The 18,986-nt window shown below is 42.1% G+C and overlaps 1 protein-coding gene across 4 annotated transcripts in view; it reads left to right on the forward strand.

Moving 5' to 3' along the window:
• PAK6 (p21 (RAC1) activated kinase 6) overlaps window positions 1-18,986 on the forward strand; it is a 40,638-nt gene that overhangs the window by 16,837 nt on the left and 4,815 nt on the right. For 2 of the 4 annotated variants that reach the window (XM_069804357.1, XM_069804359.1), the window contains exons 5-10: window positions 6,188-6,396; window positions 10,864-11,481; window positions 14,651-15,142; window positions 15,397-15,530; window positions 18,427-18,553; window positions 18,744-18,869. In XM_069804357.1, coding sequence (XP_069660458.1) covers window positions 6,193-6,396; window positions 10,864-11,481; window positions 14,651-15,142; window positions 15,397-15,530; window positions 18,427-18,553; window positions 18,744-18,869 — 1,701 coding nt within the window. In that variant the 5' untranslated portion in view covers window positions 6,188-6,192. Of the gene's footprint in view, window positions 1-2,096; window positions 2,219-2,286; window positions 5,740-6,187; window positions 6,397-10,863; window positions 11,482-14,650; window positions 15,143-15,396; window positions 15,531-18,426; window positions 18,554-18,743; window positions 18,870-18,986 lie in introns of those variants that run through there. The other 2 variants (XM_069804360.1, XM_069804361.1) reach the window with 2 other exon arrangements.

Here is an 18,986-nt window from a genome sequence, read left to right on the forward strand (position 1 = left end):
TACCTGGAAGCTCTTTTAGGTTTGCTAATCTAGACATAGCTGGGAAGAAACCAAGCTAGTAATTTTTTTTCTGTCTCGTCTGCAAATGAGGATAATAATTCCTTTTCCTTACCTTTTGTCTGTTTAGATGAAATCTTTGGAGGGTGGGGCATGGCTTCAGAGACTGGCACAATGGGACAGTGACTTCAGCTGGGATTTCTAGAGGATTGTAAATAATGGAAAACTTTATTATTTGTCAAGGGAAAAAGCCCATTAGCCTCTGGGACATGTCTGTACTGGTTTCGGAAAGTTCAGGAGGTCTTTTCTTTGCAAGTGCTTTTATGTGTCCCAGAATGAATTTGGTCTAGTATAGCTAAAACACACCTAAAAGTATGTCACTGAGCAGCGTCCAAAACAAGCTTAGCAAATAGGCGTTCACTGTGTTTCAGATTTTAGTCCTAATTTATGAGCAAGGAAATGGAGCAGGGGAGAAAGAGGCAGCACCATAGCTTTTAGACCCTGTTCAGTGGAGGCACAGCAAAAAATGTCAAGCAGTTGTGTTCTTTTTCTCATTTGTCAAAAATAAACCCACCAATATAACAAATATGTCTCTCCCTAAGCTTATTTCTAATGTAATATTAATCTGTGCGCTCATGTGTGTGTTTGGGCAGGATTTAGAGCATTACATCAGTTTGCTGTGCTGCTAGTTTGCTCCAACACATAGCTTTGCTTTTGAGGGCTGGTAAGGGAGACAGGGGAGTGGAAGGAAAGGACTTGAAATAGGGGAAGTGATAGCACAGCAAGCAAATATCCCCTCTTGCTTTAGGAGCCAAAAAAGTCCCTAAAACAATATTTCTAAAACTAGAATTTCAGACAAATGTAGAAGGTATCATCATGACAAGGCTCTGTGCTCTTAGATTCCATTTCAGATTTCAGACCATTTTGCTTTTCTTTCCCCCTTTCACTCACCCTTTGTTGTCATTTCTTGCTGTGTGAAGTCACATTTAGATTTGTAAACTCCTGAGGGAAGTAACCTGTCATTTTTCTTTGTCTGCAAACTGCTATGAACGTTTATGGCTTGTTATAAATAACAATGTCAGAAACCTCAGGAGGGTAAACGTTAGGATTTTAGAAGGTATGAAATACAGTGAAATACCATGTGTGCATATTCACATGTACATATGCACGAACACATGCATGTATGCAAACTACATGCATTGGTAATGGCCTATTTAACTTGCGCTGCATTTGAAATGTATTACGTGACAGTGACCTGTATAGCAGAGTATGTAAATATGTTTTTCTTTTTAGTTGGTGTGTTCTCTGGGATCTTCTTCATCTTCCTACTCCAAACTCAATCTGCATATTGCAGTTCCTCGGGTCCTATAGGAAGAGTTCTCCTCCTCCCGCCCTCTTCTTGTAGCTGGCCAGAGTAGTTTGTTATATCAGCTGAGGGAGTACTTGGAAATCATGGGAATTGCTTTCTTCAGCCCAGGGACCAAGCGTTATCTCTTGTCCGGGGTGGGAGGAATGTAGCAAGCTGTGTCCAGATCTGTGATAACAGTGCAATAAGCACTGATGAGTGAGTTCAGTTGCTGCAGCAAGGAGGGGGAGGGAAAGCTTATTTTTAACTGGAAACTATACAAGTGAGACTGAAGTAGCTCTCCGCTGTCTTGCTGTCAAGTGTACGTGTGAGTGAATGAGCGTATGGACATAGTTAAGTACCGTGCATATATACTAATGGAGTATGTAATTGTATGTGTATAGGGTGGAGGCAAGTCAGATGAAATGATGGTGCATGCTAGCTTCTTTGTCTGAGCGTTTGAACTCATGTGTTGTAATGCACAATTCCTGATAACATTTATCTACTTCTTTTTTCAGTGGGGTTGATGCTTTTCTGTGCCTTGCTCTTCGGGTTGCCTGTCTCCCAGCCATTCCTCTTTCCCTTCCTAACTCTCATTCCCCTTTCTCTCTTCCATCCTTAATCTTCCCACCCCTTCCTCTCATCTGAGCCTGACCCTTCTCTCTTCTTGCCCCTCCTTCCCAGCCAATCCCTCCCCTTGCTCTGGATCTGCTGGCTGTGGGATTTTTTCTCATGCTCACTGGCAGATGTGACAGCTTTTGGAACTGTATCATCTAGGAACAGCTATATCTGGAGTTGAAAAATCTAACGTGGTTTCCCAGGCAGCAGGAATGGATCGCTGAGAGAATTTCAATCTCCGACTGCTTTTGTCTTGTGGTAGTGACTTTTATTATTTATGTTTGTGACATTTCTTACAGTACAGTTGTCAGCAGTGAATGAAAGACTGAAGTCTAGTAGATTATTATAAAATCAGTGTCACAGTATTTGTATTATTATATTAAAGAGATGCTGTCTGTGTTTAAATACAGGTTTAGCTTGATTTACAAAATCTTATATGCATAAAATGTTCTTATGAATTTCTTACTGAATTAGAAAAGACCTGTTTTATGTATTTTATTTAAATGTTCTTTAGCTGGGTATTGGAAATACAAGTAAATAGCTCTTGCATGAAAACCAGAAAGTGAAAGGAGACTGGTTAAATACAGACCTTCTCAATTAAATGCAAAACCTACACAGATTATTAGAATCCACTGGATTTCAAATAACTATTTATACTGTATGAATTTCATTTGATCTTAATGCAGTGTACCTTTAAACCACCTGTCTGATATGGCAATGTCTTTATAATGAAAGATTGATGCTTATAAAGTAAATGTCATTGGATACCCAGGGGTATGTTGTATTTGGAGTTGATTACATTTTGTTGCTTTTAAGATGTCTATTATAAGCCAATAAGGTAGATGTAGGCCATGTCAGCTAGTCACCCTAAAATTGATCATGAACTTAGTAGATGCTTCTTTCTGGGTTTAGGAAACATGCTTTTGTATATAGGATCTAAGTGTAGTCCAGGTGTTGATTGACAGGTACAGTGATTTAATGTAAATATACAAATGTAGTGTTTATGCTTATGCAAACTGATATGCTGGCATAGAGCCACTGTTCTGTTTGGGGCCAAAATATCACCCGGGCTTTAAAAATTTGCATTTTGAAGTAGTTTAGCTAGAATCATTCTCCTTATGGGGAAATGATTGAAATGTTCAGAAACAATTGGTATTACAAGTGCTAATGGTTGTGGCATTTGTAACACCACATTTTACAGGACCCCTTGCCACCTGAAGCACTTAAAGAGCAAACTTGAAAGACACTGTGTGCTATGCCCTGAATATTTTCTCATTATGAAGATGAGATGAGGAAGGAAGCTGTGAGAATAGGAGCAGGGGAAGGAAAGATACTGGTTGAAATAGTAACATCGCTCTGTCTGGAAATGCCCCTGTTCTGGTGGATCAAGTAGCTGTCACGACTGACATGTGGTCAACGATTCAGAACTGAAGCACTTGATATAATACTACAGATGTACTTTCTGCTTTCCTTGGAGGCTGTGAAAGCTCCTCAGTAGCACCAAGCTGTTGGTTTGAATAGTACTAACACCATGAGCTATTAGAGTATCTTTCCTTTCCAGTATTGTCTGCACTTTTTCCTTAAAGAATTGCCCTATGACTTTAGTCTTGGTTATTAGTTAATATGCAGCACTTAAGGGGCGTTAAAGATGAATCACTGTGTTTGAGTAGTTGCAATACAGACCTGGAGCACAGAAGCTCTTCCCATAAGCTCTCCATTAAGATGTATTTGGGTTTTCATTGCAACATATTCTAAGCAAAGATTATTCTGGCCACAAAGCCTCTTCTAGGCAGAGCAGTTGCTTCCAGCCTCTTTTGTAAATGGTTTTTTTAGTTGCCTAACCTTTTGCTTTCTTTTCAACTGTAAGGTATCTTTAGTAGGCTTCTGGACACAGTATTACAATGGACATTGTCAGTGTGTGAAGTCTGTATTTCACCAAGGATGGATTGCATGATTGGGGGTTTAGATGGTGTAAAGGTCCTTCTGCGACATACAAACACTTCCCATTCCAGTGACTGCAGGATCATGGTAACCAAATTTTAAGCCAGTCTGTATGCATTTTCAGGATCTCAGTCTAGCACTAGGAAGCAAAGTCGTTCACCTGGTGGCTGCACTTTGCTCCCTAAACAACTTTTAAGTGGAATAACCTGGAGAACGTTTGACATGTATTTCACTGTGGGGGAAGAAAGCACAAGGCGTGCTGATTTTCGAGACCAGTGTCCAGTAGAAGTGTGTCATGTCTACACCACAACATGTTATCTCTGTATGTGTTCTCTGTCTCTGACCCTTGTAAATATTTATTCAGCACGAATAGTTGGAAGATGAGGTCCTGTACAGGGGAAGAGTGATCACTACAAAGTTGAAGATTAAGTGGCAAAAATCCTCTACCTGATGTCAAGGAAGAAGTAGCAATCATCACTTTAAGCAGTATTAGTGAGAGGCATATGCTAATATTAAAGTTGTCAGTGGAAAGGGAAGAGCGTATAAACTTTTTTTTTCCTACTGGTGGATATTAATTGCATTAAAGAAACCTGTACAGCTTTTTCCCAAGCTAGAGAGCTTTAGCACTGAACTACCTAAAATGTTTTGGCACTGGGTCTCTGTTTTATCTCATCTCTCTTATGGCTCTCATTGTGCAGTTCATCCTGTGCACTGACAGAAAGCATCTTGGAGAGGAGATAAGCTCTGGAGCACGCCAGTTCCATTGCATCCACAGAACAGTAATCTGCCCATTGAACATGTTTCTCCAACAGCAAAGAGGAAAATGTAACTTGGAATACTTGTAACTTTAAAGCCATCAAACCAGTCAATAGAATCATAGAACAGATCTGTAGTCCAACCCCCTGCTGAAAGCAGGTTCTGCTCTGAGGGTCAGACCAGGATGCTCAGGGCTTTGTCTTCAAGAGCAAACTTGCTCTTGAAAATCTCTGAGGAAGGAGACTGCACAGCCTGTCTGGGCAACCTGCTCCGATGCTGGACTCTCCCGGTCACGAAAAAGTTTATCCTTCTATCCAGTTGGGACCTCTCTTGTTTCGATTTATGCCTGTCATCTCTCAGACTGCCACCACTCTCCACTGTGAAAAGCCTGGCTCTTCATAGACAATCTCCCTACCTCTGAGCTGTTTCTTCATGGAAAGAGTAACTTCCCTCTCACCCCATCTTCCCTGTCTGTCTTTTGTGAAGAGGTTGTGTCCATCCATCGCAGTCCTCCAGTTATTCAAGCTTTCCCACCTCTGTGACTGTGCGCGGAGCTCCGGTTCTTCCTTTTCCTTCCTATATTGCCAATTTCAAAAAGGTCTAAAACTTTTGGCTTTCTGTCTATCTACATCTCTTTTTTTTTTTTTGGCATTAAAGTCTAAATTCAGATTTTGAATGTCTCTTGTGTTTGGGTATATTTAAGTGTTAGCTGGTTTTGGCTTGTTGCAATTGTAATGGCTGTTCACACAAACTGTCTCTCTCAGCCCCCAAGGGAAAGGAATCTTAGTTTTTAATTTTAGCTTCTTCAGCTACCTGCTGACAGGGTTTGATTTCCACCTACCACCTTCTCTCTCTCCCCCAAGCCCTCTGTCTAAGCTAGAAAAACTGAGATCCAAAATCAGTCCTGGGCAGCTCTTCCTTTGGCAACAACTCTGTTGTCTTTAAATGGGAATCAAACATATATTACTTACTTGGAGTAACCAGTGAGAAGACAGCCTGAGCCCTGTTCATAACCATCCTTCATTCCAGGCTTGTAGTGGAATCAACACTAACTGGCTGGACTCTAAAGCAATTTAACCTAGGTACAAGCCTGTAAAATATAAATATGTGTCTCATATTTTTATATATATATATATATATATATATATATTTGAAACATTTATATCAGGCAATATGAATTTGTAGAAATAAAGGAAGCCAAGGAGTTCAGCCGTATTCGTAACAGGTGTCTGCTGCTTTTCTGAAATAGGAGCACTGTTTCTCAGTGGGCAGAGCACTAAAAAGGTCACTAGAAATCCTAGCTCAGCCACTGACCTGCTAGGTGGTCTTGAGCAAGTCATTGCTCTCTTGTTGCCTCTATTTCCTCATCTCTAAAAGCAGATGATCAACTCTGTTGTTAAAGTGCTTGTCACCAGGAAATGTTCTTAATACAATGTAATTAACTAATATAATTGATACGTGATTTTATTGATTGGGCATATTGGACCTAGACATGCGAGAGCACTGATGGCATTGCCTTCTCTGATTCAGGCATCATGTTCCGCAAGAAGAAGAAGAAACGCCCAGAGATCTCGGCTCCACAGAACTTTGAGCACCGTGTCCACACTTCATTTGACCCAAAGGAGGGCAAATTTGTGGGCCTGCCGCCTCAATGGCAGAATATTCTAGACACGCTGAGGCGCCCCAAGCCAGTGGTAGACCCTTCAAGGATCACGAGGATGCAACTCCAGCCTATGAAGGTAAGAGAGGAAGACTGCTCTTTCCTGTCCCCTGGGCTTTCCTCTTCCTTGGGGAGGTCCAAGTTGAGGCAATGTTTCCATCGCCCCATATATATTTAAATGGGGCTAAGGGTGGGATCTGTAAGGAATTCAGTGGATATCAGGGTCTGGGCTTTGATAACACTGTCTTTTTTTGAGGCGATAGTAACTTCATTGGAAATAAGGGCAGTAGTATCCTTAACTGCAGTAGTGTCACTGTTCAAAGAGCCAGCTGGCTGCCTGTCACTAGAACAAGGACCCGTGAAAGCTCCCGTGGTAGCTGAGAGAGCCCAGGATGTGTTCAGCTGTTGTACAGGAAAGCAAAGAGGAGAATTCGTGGAGAGACCTGTTTTAGCAAGTTTGTCATTGTCGTGGGTGAGCAAATTTGGCTGGTAATTAAGTTGACAGGGAAGCCTGAGTGGGAGAGAGTGGGGTAGCACTAGCTTGCTGCTCATGGATGGCTAAGTGAATGAGAGACAACAGGGAGCAGGACTAAACTAGGGTTTAGGCTAAAAGGGTTTATAAAACAGCATTTTAACAGGAAGTGGGACATAGTAAACAGGAGAATGTCCTTAAAGCAAGTCCTTCAGTAAGGAGAAACAAGTTACTGATCCTTGTAGATGGGTGAATTTAGATGGCTGTCAATAATGGCATCTGGAGGCTGTGTTTGTAAGTGACTGCAGGGACCTGCTGCGTGAAGAGAGGCAGATTCATGATGACCTCTTGGAAAAGGAAATGAAAGATGGTGACAGAATTATTGTGTTTAAAGTCTTGCTACCTTGTGGGAAGTTTTTGTTCCCAGTTAAAAAAAAAAACCTACAGGGGCCTAAAAACTGAAAGGTAAGGTGTAAAATAGAGATGTTACTACTTGGATTTTAGGAGGGACGTAAAAGAAAATAGTTGTCTATCTGATTAATATATTTAGCTTTTTGTGTACAGATGCTGAAAACATGGGGACTAAATGGGACTACAGTTTAGTATAATGCAAGTATTAATGCAAAATCAAACCTGCAATTTAAATGGCACATCAGGATCTTTGAGCAGAATGCTGATTTAGAAAGGAAAAACTTGCTCAGGAAGAACAAGCTAAAGAAAAAGGGAGGAGGTATTGCCTTCTGTTTTATTGTGTCCTGAATGTGCTTTGAGGTTCAAAATGTAGTAGAAGATAGGACCACAATCCAGAGAAGAGATAAAATGTGTAATAAGAGACCAACTTGGTTAGATCAGGAGCTCTCTAATGAGCTTAAACTGCAGGAGGATTGCTCAGAAGGGTGGAAACTAGGTCAAGTTATAAAGGGCAAATAGAAAAAAATTTATGTAGGAACAAAACTGGAAGGCCAAGGCACAAAAAGGGATGTTATTCTCAAAGAACGTAAAGGGCACTAAGGAGACAATCATAAGTACACTGAGGAGGAGAAGGAGGATGAAGGAAAGAATTTGATCACTGCTCATTTTGGAAGAAAGTTAATAACAGATGACACTGAGAATTCTTAAATGTTTAATGATTTTTCTTCAGTCTTTATTGAAAAGGTTAACTGATCAGTGGGCTAACACAATTAACATGAGCTTGAAGGGATAAGAATGCAGGCTAGAATAAGAAGAGAACATGAACAGAAATGAGACTTCTTAGATAAGTTACATATTTTCAAGTCAGCTGGGCCTAATGAAATTCAAGGAATTGCAGATCAGTCAGAATAATTTCAATTCCCAGAAAGAGACTGGAACAAATAAGTAAGTAATCTATTTGCAACCACTTCCTAGGAGATAGCAGGGTAATAGCCAGCAGCCAGCATGGATTTATCAAGAACAAATCATGTCAGGCAACCCAATTTCCGTCTATCGCAGGCTATCAGGCTTTGGGTCAGGGAGAAACGATAGCTCTCTCCTGTATCTTGAATTCAGTTAAGCTCTTGACACTGTACCTATGGTATTCCCAGAGCAAACTGAGCAAGTTTTCTCAAATATTAGGAAAAGTATGCTCAAAAGAATAGTGTGAGGCATCACTGTCAAAATAGAAATGTGCATGAAGAGATTTACTGGAGTTTGTCCTGAGTCTAATACTGGTCAGTACTTTCATGTATGACTTATTAAACCTGTAGATGGTAAAAGTTGAAAGGAGGTGCAAATCTTTGAGAACAAGGATAGAATACCCAACAGTCTTTAAACTAGAGAAGAATCTTAAACTAATACTGTTTTTTTTTCCCCAGTGAGTCCAAGTGCAAATACTGTCTTAGACTGCATCACTTAGTTGATTATTTCTGGTAAACTCCATTTGAACAAAGTCCTGTTCAATGATACCAGTCAATAGTAAGATTTATTTTTTTTTTAAAGTGCTAATTGGCCCTCTTAGGCCAAGCTCTTATACATAGATTCCTGGATTCAACTATCATAGCTTTTTCCTTTTTTTTGACATGGACTGTATGTAGCTTGTAAAGAGTTGCTTTTCTTTTTAAAATTATAATTTCTAAATTTTGGTCAAAATGGCATGATCTTTGTAAGAGCACTCCATATAGATTTGGGTCAAATTTGGATGTTTCTTCATTAATCTGATGCAGTCTTTAAACACAGCTGCGAAGTACAGCTAACTCCCATCTTCTCTGACAACTGGGGATAGGACTGACTTAATGGACTAGAAGTGCAGCAGGAGTGACTTGAGTCTAATTTTAGGAAGTTTTTAACTAGGAGGTGAGGCGAGCACTGGAATGTATTTTCTAGAAAGGCCATAGCATCTGTTCTTGGAGACTTCTTTTTTTGAGAACTTGTTAGATGCAAGTCTTTCTGGAGTGACTTTTGTCCATCTACTTTGGACTAGCTAGCCTCCTGAGATTTCTTCCAACTTTGAGTTGTTCTTTTTCCCAGTTCGTAGAAACATTGAACCATCAGTGAGCACTGGAGGAGGGCCTCTTTCTCTCCCATCTGCCTGTGCAAGCATGAGCAAGCGTGTGCTCTGTGACTGGAGGATGTGCATATTACATCTGTCCCTGCTTAGACTCATTTATGAACTAGTGCTCTTAATTGAGTGCATTACTGAGGTAAACTGATATGTCTGGTGTTTCTAATGGATGAATTAGAATGGACAGAAGACTCTTCCCACCCCACTGACAGATTTCAGAGACTGGGTTTCTGACCATTTACTTTTGGTATTTTTTTCCCCTATGGAGTTTGGTGCAAAAGTGATGGAAACAGTTTGAGGAGTTAGTGTCCTCAGCATGTTGTTTACTTGACAGCAGCTGGGGCCATGGAGGAAGGTGCATGTATGTAGTGAGGGAGGTACATTGCCACAATAGGACTGAAGAGTAGAATTTCCTGCTGTAGGTGATGTTGTGTATGCAATGTAATGAGTCGGATTGTCCTTTCTTCACCTTGTTTGACCAAAGCTTCTAGTCTGCCTTTCATTCTCAGACGGTGAGCAAACCATGTGCTCGTTTTGTGCACTGTGGTAGCATTCTGTTGAAATCACTGGAGCTGCTGTTTTGCACCAGCTAAATATTAGGCTTGGTGTAATTAATTCAGCATCTTTAGAAGATCCCTGGAGTTCAGTTAGCGAACAGGAGATTGCCATCACTCCAGGGAAGGACTTTCCTCAGGCACAGATTCATGAAAGTGTAGGAGTGATCCTGTGCTGTGAATTTCTGTGAAGAAATGAAACATTTTGGTTCCCAGCACTAAAAAAGCTTCTGTAAGCTTTTCAGTTCCAGAGTAAACAAGGTAGAGGACTACATAATATACCAACAGCTTCAAGTGTCCTACTTGTATAATGCTGTTGCTTGTTTGGATGGAAGCCTTGTTCTTCATCGTTTGCTTACAAGGCAGTTGTGAGCTGTTGTGACCCTTTGTTCATAATTTTTAATTATAATAGCTTGGCAGAACAGAGGAGGGATGCAGTATTGGAACAGTGTGGTCTTCACTGGTCAGGATTAAGATGCATTAGCAAAAATTGTAGAGACACAGACTAATGGAGGCTGATTACAACACTATTGAGAGTGCTCCAGGGGAGAGATGAACCTTGTATTGGAATAGCAAGGTGATTTTTGCAGATAGAGCTCATGGCATTCTGTAACTACTTCTGAGAACTAATATTCTCAGGAGCTTGTTGAGCCTGTTAGTGATGTAGTGTAGCGTGATTTCAGCACAAGAGAGTACATGGTGCTAAAAACATCCTGGTTTTGTTCTAATGTTGTCCTTTAGAATGTGAGCGCAGCAGAAGAATTCACTGTTCTGGCTGAAAGCACTGCTGCCTCTGACAGAAGGATGTAACCCAGTGATTCCTTTTTTCCTTCCCCCTCTGTAAAGGACAATGAAAAAAAGACAGAAAGAAAAATTTCTATTTCTTCCTAATTTCCTTGAGTCTTCTTTGGCTAGACAAACAAAGTCTAACCTTTGTCAAGATAAACTCAGCCTCAATTTTTACAACTCTGATTTTTTTCCCCGCTTCCCTATGTTTCACAGACTGTGGTGAGGGGCAGCACTGTGGAAGTGGAAGGCTATATCTCTGGGATACTCAACGACATCCAGAAGCTTTCTGCCATCAGTTCGAACACTCTGAGGGGAAGGAGCCCCACCAGCAGGAGGAGAGCGCAGTCCCTTGGGCTCCTGGGGGAGGACAGACCCCCAGACATGTATCTTCAGAGTCCTGAAGCAGACTGGGCAGACAAATATGGAAACTACCTCAATTGCAATGGTGGGACTAAGGTGACCCGGAGGCAGACTATGTGGCCAGATTACAAACCCCGATTAGAAGGACAGTCTCATCCCAATGGTATGGTAATGAAAGCACAGTCCCTCGGGCCTTCGGAGTTCCAGGGTGCTGACGGTAGCTGCCTCCAGCGTGCCTCCGGTTTGCAGCATATGTCAACTCTACCAGGGGAGAGTGAGAAGACGGGAAAGAAGAGCTCAGAAGAGTGCTGGCCTCAGCCTTGTCTCGTACGACAGGCAAACTCCAGGCCCTCAGGGGAGGGCAGCCCTAGCTCCAAATCAAGAGACAACAGCTTGAAGAGGAGGCTGTTACGCAGTGTGTTCCCCTCATCCAGCGGCTCAAACAAGTCAGGCCCTTCCCTGCAGATCAAGGTTAGTTATTCGGTATTTTTGAGTGAGTGCAATGTTGACTTTACAGTTCCAGAGGTTACTTGCACAGCTCAACAAATTTAATTGCAAACATCATGCAACCATCTGTTATTGTTATGATTAATGTTGGAATCAAAATTCCTGGACAGGGGAAATGTGTAGTCCTCCTAAGCTTCACAAAATATACTGCTAGGCATAGTCAGATCTACATGAGAAAGGCTTGTTAGTGGAGCTGTGCTTGCAGGAGTGTAGGCTGGGAAGGAGGTAGGGAACTTACTCATTTTTTGCCCTTCTGTGGTAGTAAAGGAATAACTTAACTGCCGTTATACTAGCATAAATGTGCTTTTGCCATTTGGGAAATTGCCATAATTCACATTAGTAAGGTATTCTTTTGCTTGTGCAAAATAGAACTATCTCAGGAGAGCTTGTTTGGTTATAGCTGTATCTGCCAACCTGCCTACAATAGGAATGTTTCCATCAGCACCCACAGTACTGTCAAACAGGAAATCTGACGGTTTTTGGTAAGGATGGGACAGCTCATAGCTACATCTCCCCCAGGAAAGCTATCCTGAATGAATGACTCAGTTCTTCAACTAGGAGAAAAACTCTGGTTCCTGTTACTGGATGGGAAATGTAGCCCTTCAGGCCACTGCTCCTAATTCATCCCAGGCTAACCTAGTGCTTGTTGTCCTTGCGCAGCTGTTAGGTGGTTTCAAAGGCTGTGCTGGGCTGGTGCAAGGCCAGGCTAATTTCTAGCAGGGGTGGAGTCCCTGAACTCGGAGGAAAATGACAGGAACCACTGGCCCAACAAAACTGACTGTTCTAAAGTGTACTGCAGGGTGGGGCTCTCTCGGACCCAGCTTGTTGGGAGTTTGCTAATGATCAGGCTCAAGGCTTTCAGACACAGTCTTCCCCCTGGAGATTCCCTTTCCAAGGGAGTGGGTTTTTAAAGGAATGCAGTTCTTGCGTAGCATGAGCTACACTTATTGCTGTCCCTGACTCTGGGCTGATCTATACTGGCTGGAGGTCTGTCCCTGAGTACTTGGGAGAACTGACCACTTCTTTCTTCTGTAGCAAGAGTGTCTTTGTGAAAGTGCTGAGGCGTGGCAAAGAGGAGCAGAGGTTACCAGTCAAATGGTGTGTGTGCAGGGATGTGCCCGGGTGTGTTTTAACTCGAGCTGCTGGTGAGAGGAGTAGGAAAGACCTTGAGGTTATCTAGTCCATCTCCCTGTTCCAGCAAAGGATCTGGGCCATCGCTGGCAATTATTTATCTAAATGGTTCTTAACAGTCTCCAATGATTAAAACCTTAGTCTCCCTCACAAATGGAGATGATGATGTGTAACTGTGATGTGTTAGGAAATGCATAATTGCAGATGAAATGGAAAGGGGATATAATTGGCTGAAAATGGGGAGGTGGGTGCCTTGACAGGCTGCCTAGAGTCACCACGGGAAGGTCGAGTGCTCTCAGCTTTTGACCGACTATGGGGGGAAGGAGCGGGAGAACCAGTGACAGCTCAAAATGTACAGAGACTGAAAATGTGTATATAGGGGCTGTCAAATTACAGGAGCAGGAAATAATACTTATGTGTGGTTACACAAGTATGTGTGAGCTTGCATGCATGTTGTGTGCCCTTTTGCATGATCTAGGTTATGTAAAACTCCCCCCCCCCCCCCCCCCCCCCCCGAGACAAAACAAGAATTGGGAAATCAGTACTTTGTTGCCATGAGCATGTCTCTACAGGACTGCAGGGGTGGAGCTGCTAAATGAGGAGGAAGTAACTTCTGACAGGCAGTTTGTGTTTGCGCACTCCTGCACCCCAATGCCAGGAGCTACTAAATCATACTTCCAGGGCCAATGTGTGTGTGAAAATGAGCTGTATGTATGTTAGGCTTATGCAGATTTTACTGTTGACAAAAATCCTTGATTAAAAACCAAAGTGCATAGAATTAAGTTCTATACAATTATTTTCTGTCTGAGACAGAAAATGAGTGCTCCTTTAAAAATTTCTCTATTGGCAGTTTTCAGTTCCCATACCCATATTATTAACTTTATTAATAATCTGTCTGAATTGTGAGAGAGAAAAAGCTTGTTGCTTTGAAGTTTTTGTTTTGCCCTATAATATAAATGATTGGCTTGCTCTTTCTGAAGTTGCTACTTTGTTGGATCCACTATTATTTTACATATAACTAAGTGTATAATGTATTTTATACCTAACTTGCTAGATGATGTTGAATTTTAATTAATCAACATTTCCAGGGTGACTATTAGCACTTCAAGATTTATCCTTCTTGGGAGACCTATGCATAGTGCTAGCCTGGGAATGTGTATCCTGAAGCCACATTACCGCAGGCTGTGATCTTACTAGATCTCATAAACTAAACAGGGTTGGGCCTGCTTGGTACTTGAGTGGGAGGTCTCCAAAAGCCTCGGGTGCTTCCGGAAAGAGCACTGCTAATCCAAATTCATTGTAGGTCAGTTTTGAGCCACTAAGATGGCAAGGTGGCAGGTGGCTCTGTGTAGCCGAAGTCTCACACTGGCCACCCACAGCCATCCTGGTTCACGGTGCTTTTCCCAAAACAGAGTGCTAATTCAGTGTCTGAGCGACAGGAATGCTCTGCAGGTACCAGTGGAAAGTGCAGAGAGTTTTCAGTAGGCAGAGCGTAATTACCCAAAGGGAATTAGGCCAAGACATCAAAGTGATTTACAGCTTTGGCATGAATCCTTTTTCCTTTTATATAGAGGAAGATCAGAGGCACAAAAGGATTTTCAAATTCTCTGCAACACAGGTTGCCCCTGAGTTTTGGTGGCAAGGTTGGAATGCTTTATAGCAGCTAGGTTTTTTGCTGTGGGTTTTGGTGGTTTTGTTTTTTTTTTCCTAAAGCATGTGCTTTAAAAGGTCCCTTTTAAACTGCCTCAATTTGGAGGTCCTTTAAGCATAGCACCCATCCTGTAGCTGATTCTTGAAAATCTGCATCCATGTGTCTTCCCCTAGTCATGCAGCGTATGTTGGGCAGACCCGGAGACAAGAACCTAGAGCTCTTGGCTCCAGTCTGCTACAAAATGTACTAGGCCAGAGTGGCATAACACACAACTGATTCCTGACATTTCTTTCTTGTTAATCTAACCATCACTTTTTCTTTCTTCCACTTTCATATTTGTTCTTCTCAAAGCCTAATGCTTTCTTTAGGCCCCAGCAGTGGGGTTCACCACGCAGCCCTGCAACCAAAGCCCAGTCTCTTCCATCAGATCAGCCTGCATCCGATTTCCCCAGGATGATCTCAGAAGCTGGAACCCCCCAAAAATCACCAACAGTGGAGAAGGCAATTGCACTGCCACAAGGCAGGCCATCACCGGCAGGGTCTCCCAGGAACCGGCAGACTCAGACTAGTTCTAGCAATCTTCACCTTCCCCAGGACTCTTCTGTGAAAGGGCAGCTGGCCAGTGAGGACCCGGTGGTTGTGACTCATGAGCAGTTCAAAGCTGCCCTTAGGATGGTTGTGGACCAGGGGGATCCTCGGACATTGCTGGAGAATTACGTGAAGATTGGTGAAGGGTCCACAGGTATTGTCTGTATTGCTCGAGAGAAGCACTCAGGGCGGCAGGTGGCAGTGAAAATGATGGATCTGAGAAAGCAGCAGCGCCGGGAGCTCCTTTTTAATGAGGTAAGTATAGTGATGAGAGGTGGGGTTCTGCTGTCCACCATAACGCTGTGGTAACAGACAGTGTGGTAAAAAGAAGGGAAGAGCAGGAGACATCTTCCTTTTAAGAGAATTGTGCTAGTACCAAGGAGAAAAATGACTGGGGGGGTGGAGGCTACTGCGTTGTACTCGTAGGGTTGTGCATGCTTGCTTCGTTGGATAAGATTAAGTGTTGTTAGTGATTTTGTGGTGGTCAATTGTCCACTGTCTTTTTACAGGTGGTGATAATGAGGGACTATCAACATGTCAACGTAGTGGAGATGTACAAGAGCTATCTAGTGGGAGAGGAGCTCTGGGTGCTGATGGAGTTTCTGCAGGGGGGAGCCCTCACAGACATTGTATCTCAGATCAGGTATGAAGCAAAGTCTGCAACATCAATGCTTGTGTTCCCACCTGACAGGCAGGAGCAGTAGAGTAGAGATTTCTGGGGAGAGTAGTTTCCCTCAGAGATTTTGTGTTTGCAGTGCCCTGAAACTGCTATGCTTTTTAACTGTTATCCATTTGAAGTATGCAATGATACTTCTGATGTAGAAGGGACCTTATTTACGGTACTGATCCCTTTAGATACCCACTGTTCAACTACTTGATGACCTTCCCTGTAAAACAACAGTACTCATAAAAAGTATTGTTTACTATATCTATTGAATTCTGGCCAGGAAGCTCATTGAGTAAGTATTAAAGAGCATGCAGAAATAGTTTTCAGTGGTGCAACCTTAGTGAGGTTGAATTTGTGGCTAACTCCTCTGGAGAAGTGCAGCAGAGCCTTGAGATCTGGACTCCTTCCCAAATTTTGTTGCCTAAAGATAGCAACTACTGGACACTCTCCTAAATTTGTTTTCTTATCAACAGCACTTCATTAATGCCCAAAGCATTTCTGTAGGGCAAAGAAGTTGTTCTCAAATAGTCTCTAGAGTCTCACTCACAAGGTGTTCTGGTGATGCAGTTATGATGATTGTATCTTACCCATGACCCTGGAGCACCCTCCTTCTGCTTCCGAGCAGTCCTGCGAGGCTGTAAACTGGTGCAGGGAACGCCAGTGAAAAGACTGACCAAGAAAGTCTGTAGGATGAGCTTTCCTTTTTTGAAGATTCAGAATCTTAATTGGATTACAATTATGTAGTATTGCTAACACTAATTGTATTTACTTTTTTTAATCATAGTATGCCTTTAATTCACTTACATGCTTTGACTAGCCTTTACTGCTCCTGTGGTGGATTTAAGGCATATATCTTGCTCTATTGGGTTCTCTGTTTTGGAAGTGCATCTGTGATGTGTTTGGGAGGTATAAAAAAGCACATTGTCCTCTGTAGCCTCTACAATCCCACCTGTAAGGAGTGTCTTGGAGACACTTAGATGGCCAGGCCCGATGGCCAGGCCCTCCAGCATTGAGTTCAGAGGCACATCTCAGGGTCTGAGAACCAAGGTTTCACTGTAAGTCATGTACTTGCTCCTGGACAGGAAAAAGAACATTTAATCCTGAACAGTGCTGAGTTACGGCATTGCAGAGCCAGTGAAACTCTTGTAGCTCATAGCTGGCATTAGAACCAATGGAACTATGGATTAAAAAAAAAAAATATTCTGGAGGTTTATGAAGGGTCTGTGTAATGTAATCCACCAGTGAGATTGAATTCCATAGTGGGACCTCAGCCTAGGTTTGAGTTAGTTTATGAAGCCTTCCTCTGAACCTTCTAATGAATGCTTGTTTTTCCGCATAGTGGAAACAGGATCTGTTGTAACAGATTTATCAGAAGTAAGCTGCAAGCCTTTATCAGTTTTTCACAGGGAGGAAAATACCCTCATTCCACTCATTAAACATTTGCTGAAGGTGATAACTGATTTGCATCTCCAGGAGTGAGGTAATCCTCTAGTAATCTGTTTTACACTATGCAGTCACTTGACTGAAACCAAATTCCATACGTGACCAGCTAAAAGTACACCTCTTGCTATCTTCTAGAACCACAGAGCTCAGAAGTGTATCAGCTTTTCTTACAGCTCATGCACTATGAAATGAAAAGCACTGTTTCTAAATAGGTTAGGTTCTGTACTAGGCAAGTCCCACAGTTAGCCTTTGTCCCTCTCCCTTTACAGGGTAAATCAAAATGCCAAAAGTAGCCCCCTGCCTTTCTTCAGATATATTTGCCATCAGCATGGCAGAGTGCAGCCACAACATGTAGTTGTCCTGGTCAGTTGGTCGGTTTGGTAGAGTAAGAGAAAGAATACCAAACAAGCAATAGAAGTATAAATTAAAGTAAATAAAGCACCATCTCAGGTGATGATGGTGCAACCTCCTTCATAACTGTGTAGAAATTGCTTTTATGTATTTAGAAGGTACTGGTGCACTCTGCATGGTTCTGCCTTCTGAGCGCTCTCTTCTCCTCAGTCTTCCTTGCAGACCTGGATTTGAGGAGTTATCATTTCTATGCCCTCAGCTGAGAGCTGTTTGAAACAACTGCAAGAGACAGGCTGAGAATCAGAAGTACTCAAATTGGGTACCTCAGCTATTCTTTGAAATACTTAACTTCTAGCATTGCTTAGTATAAATGTGCAGAGAATGCTGTCAGTGTCCCCAGTTACAGGAGATAATTTTCATTTCTACCATTTTCACTTATATTTGATCATGAAGGTTCTTGTGTTGGTATGCCAAACAGCAACAGCTTCTAAAGATGAGGTTCTTGGTGCTCATACTCAGTGTGCTAACAGAGAGTGGTAAAATTCGGGAGTGTCTTCTCCACTTGTGACCTGCGCTACCATTAGTTAGGTGTAAGAGTATCCAAAGTGTCCAGCTGCATGAAACCTCTAAAGGATCCCTATATTTGCTATCAAATTATGTGTTTGGATGCTTTCTGGATGAAGTTGTACAATAAGCCTTGTGAACAATAGCTTTACTATATTTGCTTTAAAATAAAAGTTGTCTCAACAGTTACTGCGGCACCTTGGCATGAAGAAGCAGTCCTGCCTATCAGAATTGCTTGAAACAGCATCTTGCGGAATGAATTTTGATACAAGATTTAAAATGCAATTTCTCTGTATTAGACTTACAAAAACTAAAAATTGCTAACCATTAAGACAAAAATGTTTTCAACAGTCAGAAAAACAGTAAAAGTGAGACAGTAACGGTCATAGGGAACCAAAATATGTATCTGCAATTCAACTTCAAAATTGCACTGTGCCTTCAAAGAGGACTTGTGAATGAGTACTATCCACTGCCCAGTACGATGCAGTTAAAACTCCCGTGTCTTTAATTTCAGGCTAAATGAAGAGCAAATTGCAACAGTGTGTGAGTCAGTGCTGCAGGCTCTGTCATATCTTCACTCTCAGGGCGTCATTCACCGAGACATTAAGAGCGACTCCATTCTTTTGACACTGGATGGAAGGGTATGTTTCCTCAGACAAACTGTTTCCTGTCTTCTGCTGCAGCCTTCGTCTGTCTCCTTATTTCCTTTCTGTTTACAATCTTTTGTTCCTACCTTGTCCTCTTACTCCCTTTGTCTTCTTTGTCCTTGGTGTTTCCCTCCATGTTGTTTAAAAATTATTTTTAAGGTTGGTTGCTTTTCTCTTTGTACAGGTCAAACTCTCAGATTTTGGCTTCTGTGCTCAGATCAGTAAAGATGTACCTAAAAGAAAGTCCCTAGTAGGTACTCCCTACTGGATGGCTCCAGAAGTTATTGCAAGGATACCGTACACTACCGAGGTAAGGGACCACTGCCCTAATATCAGAAGAGGTAGCAAATAATATTCTGAAGTGTCACAGGAAACTAACTGTTGGCTTTTCTAGGAAGAACCTCTAGAGTCTGTTTAAATACAACTA

This window comes from Haliaeetus albicilla, chromosome 16 (assembly GCF_947461875.1).
Source record: "Haliaeetus albicilla chromosome 16, bHalAlb1.1, whole genome shotgun sequence".
Classification (NCBI taxonomy): Eukaryota; Metazoa; Chordata; class Aves; order Accipitriformes; family Accipitridae; genus Haliaeetus; species Haliaeetus albicilla.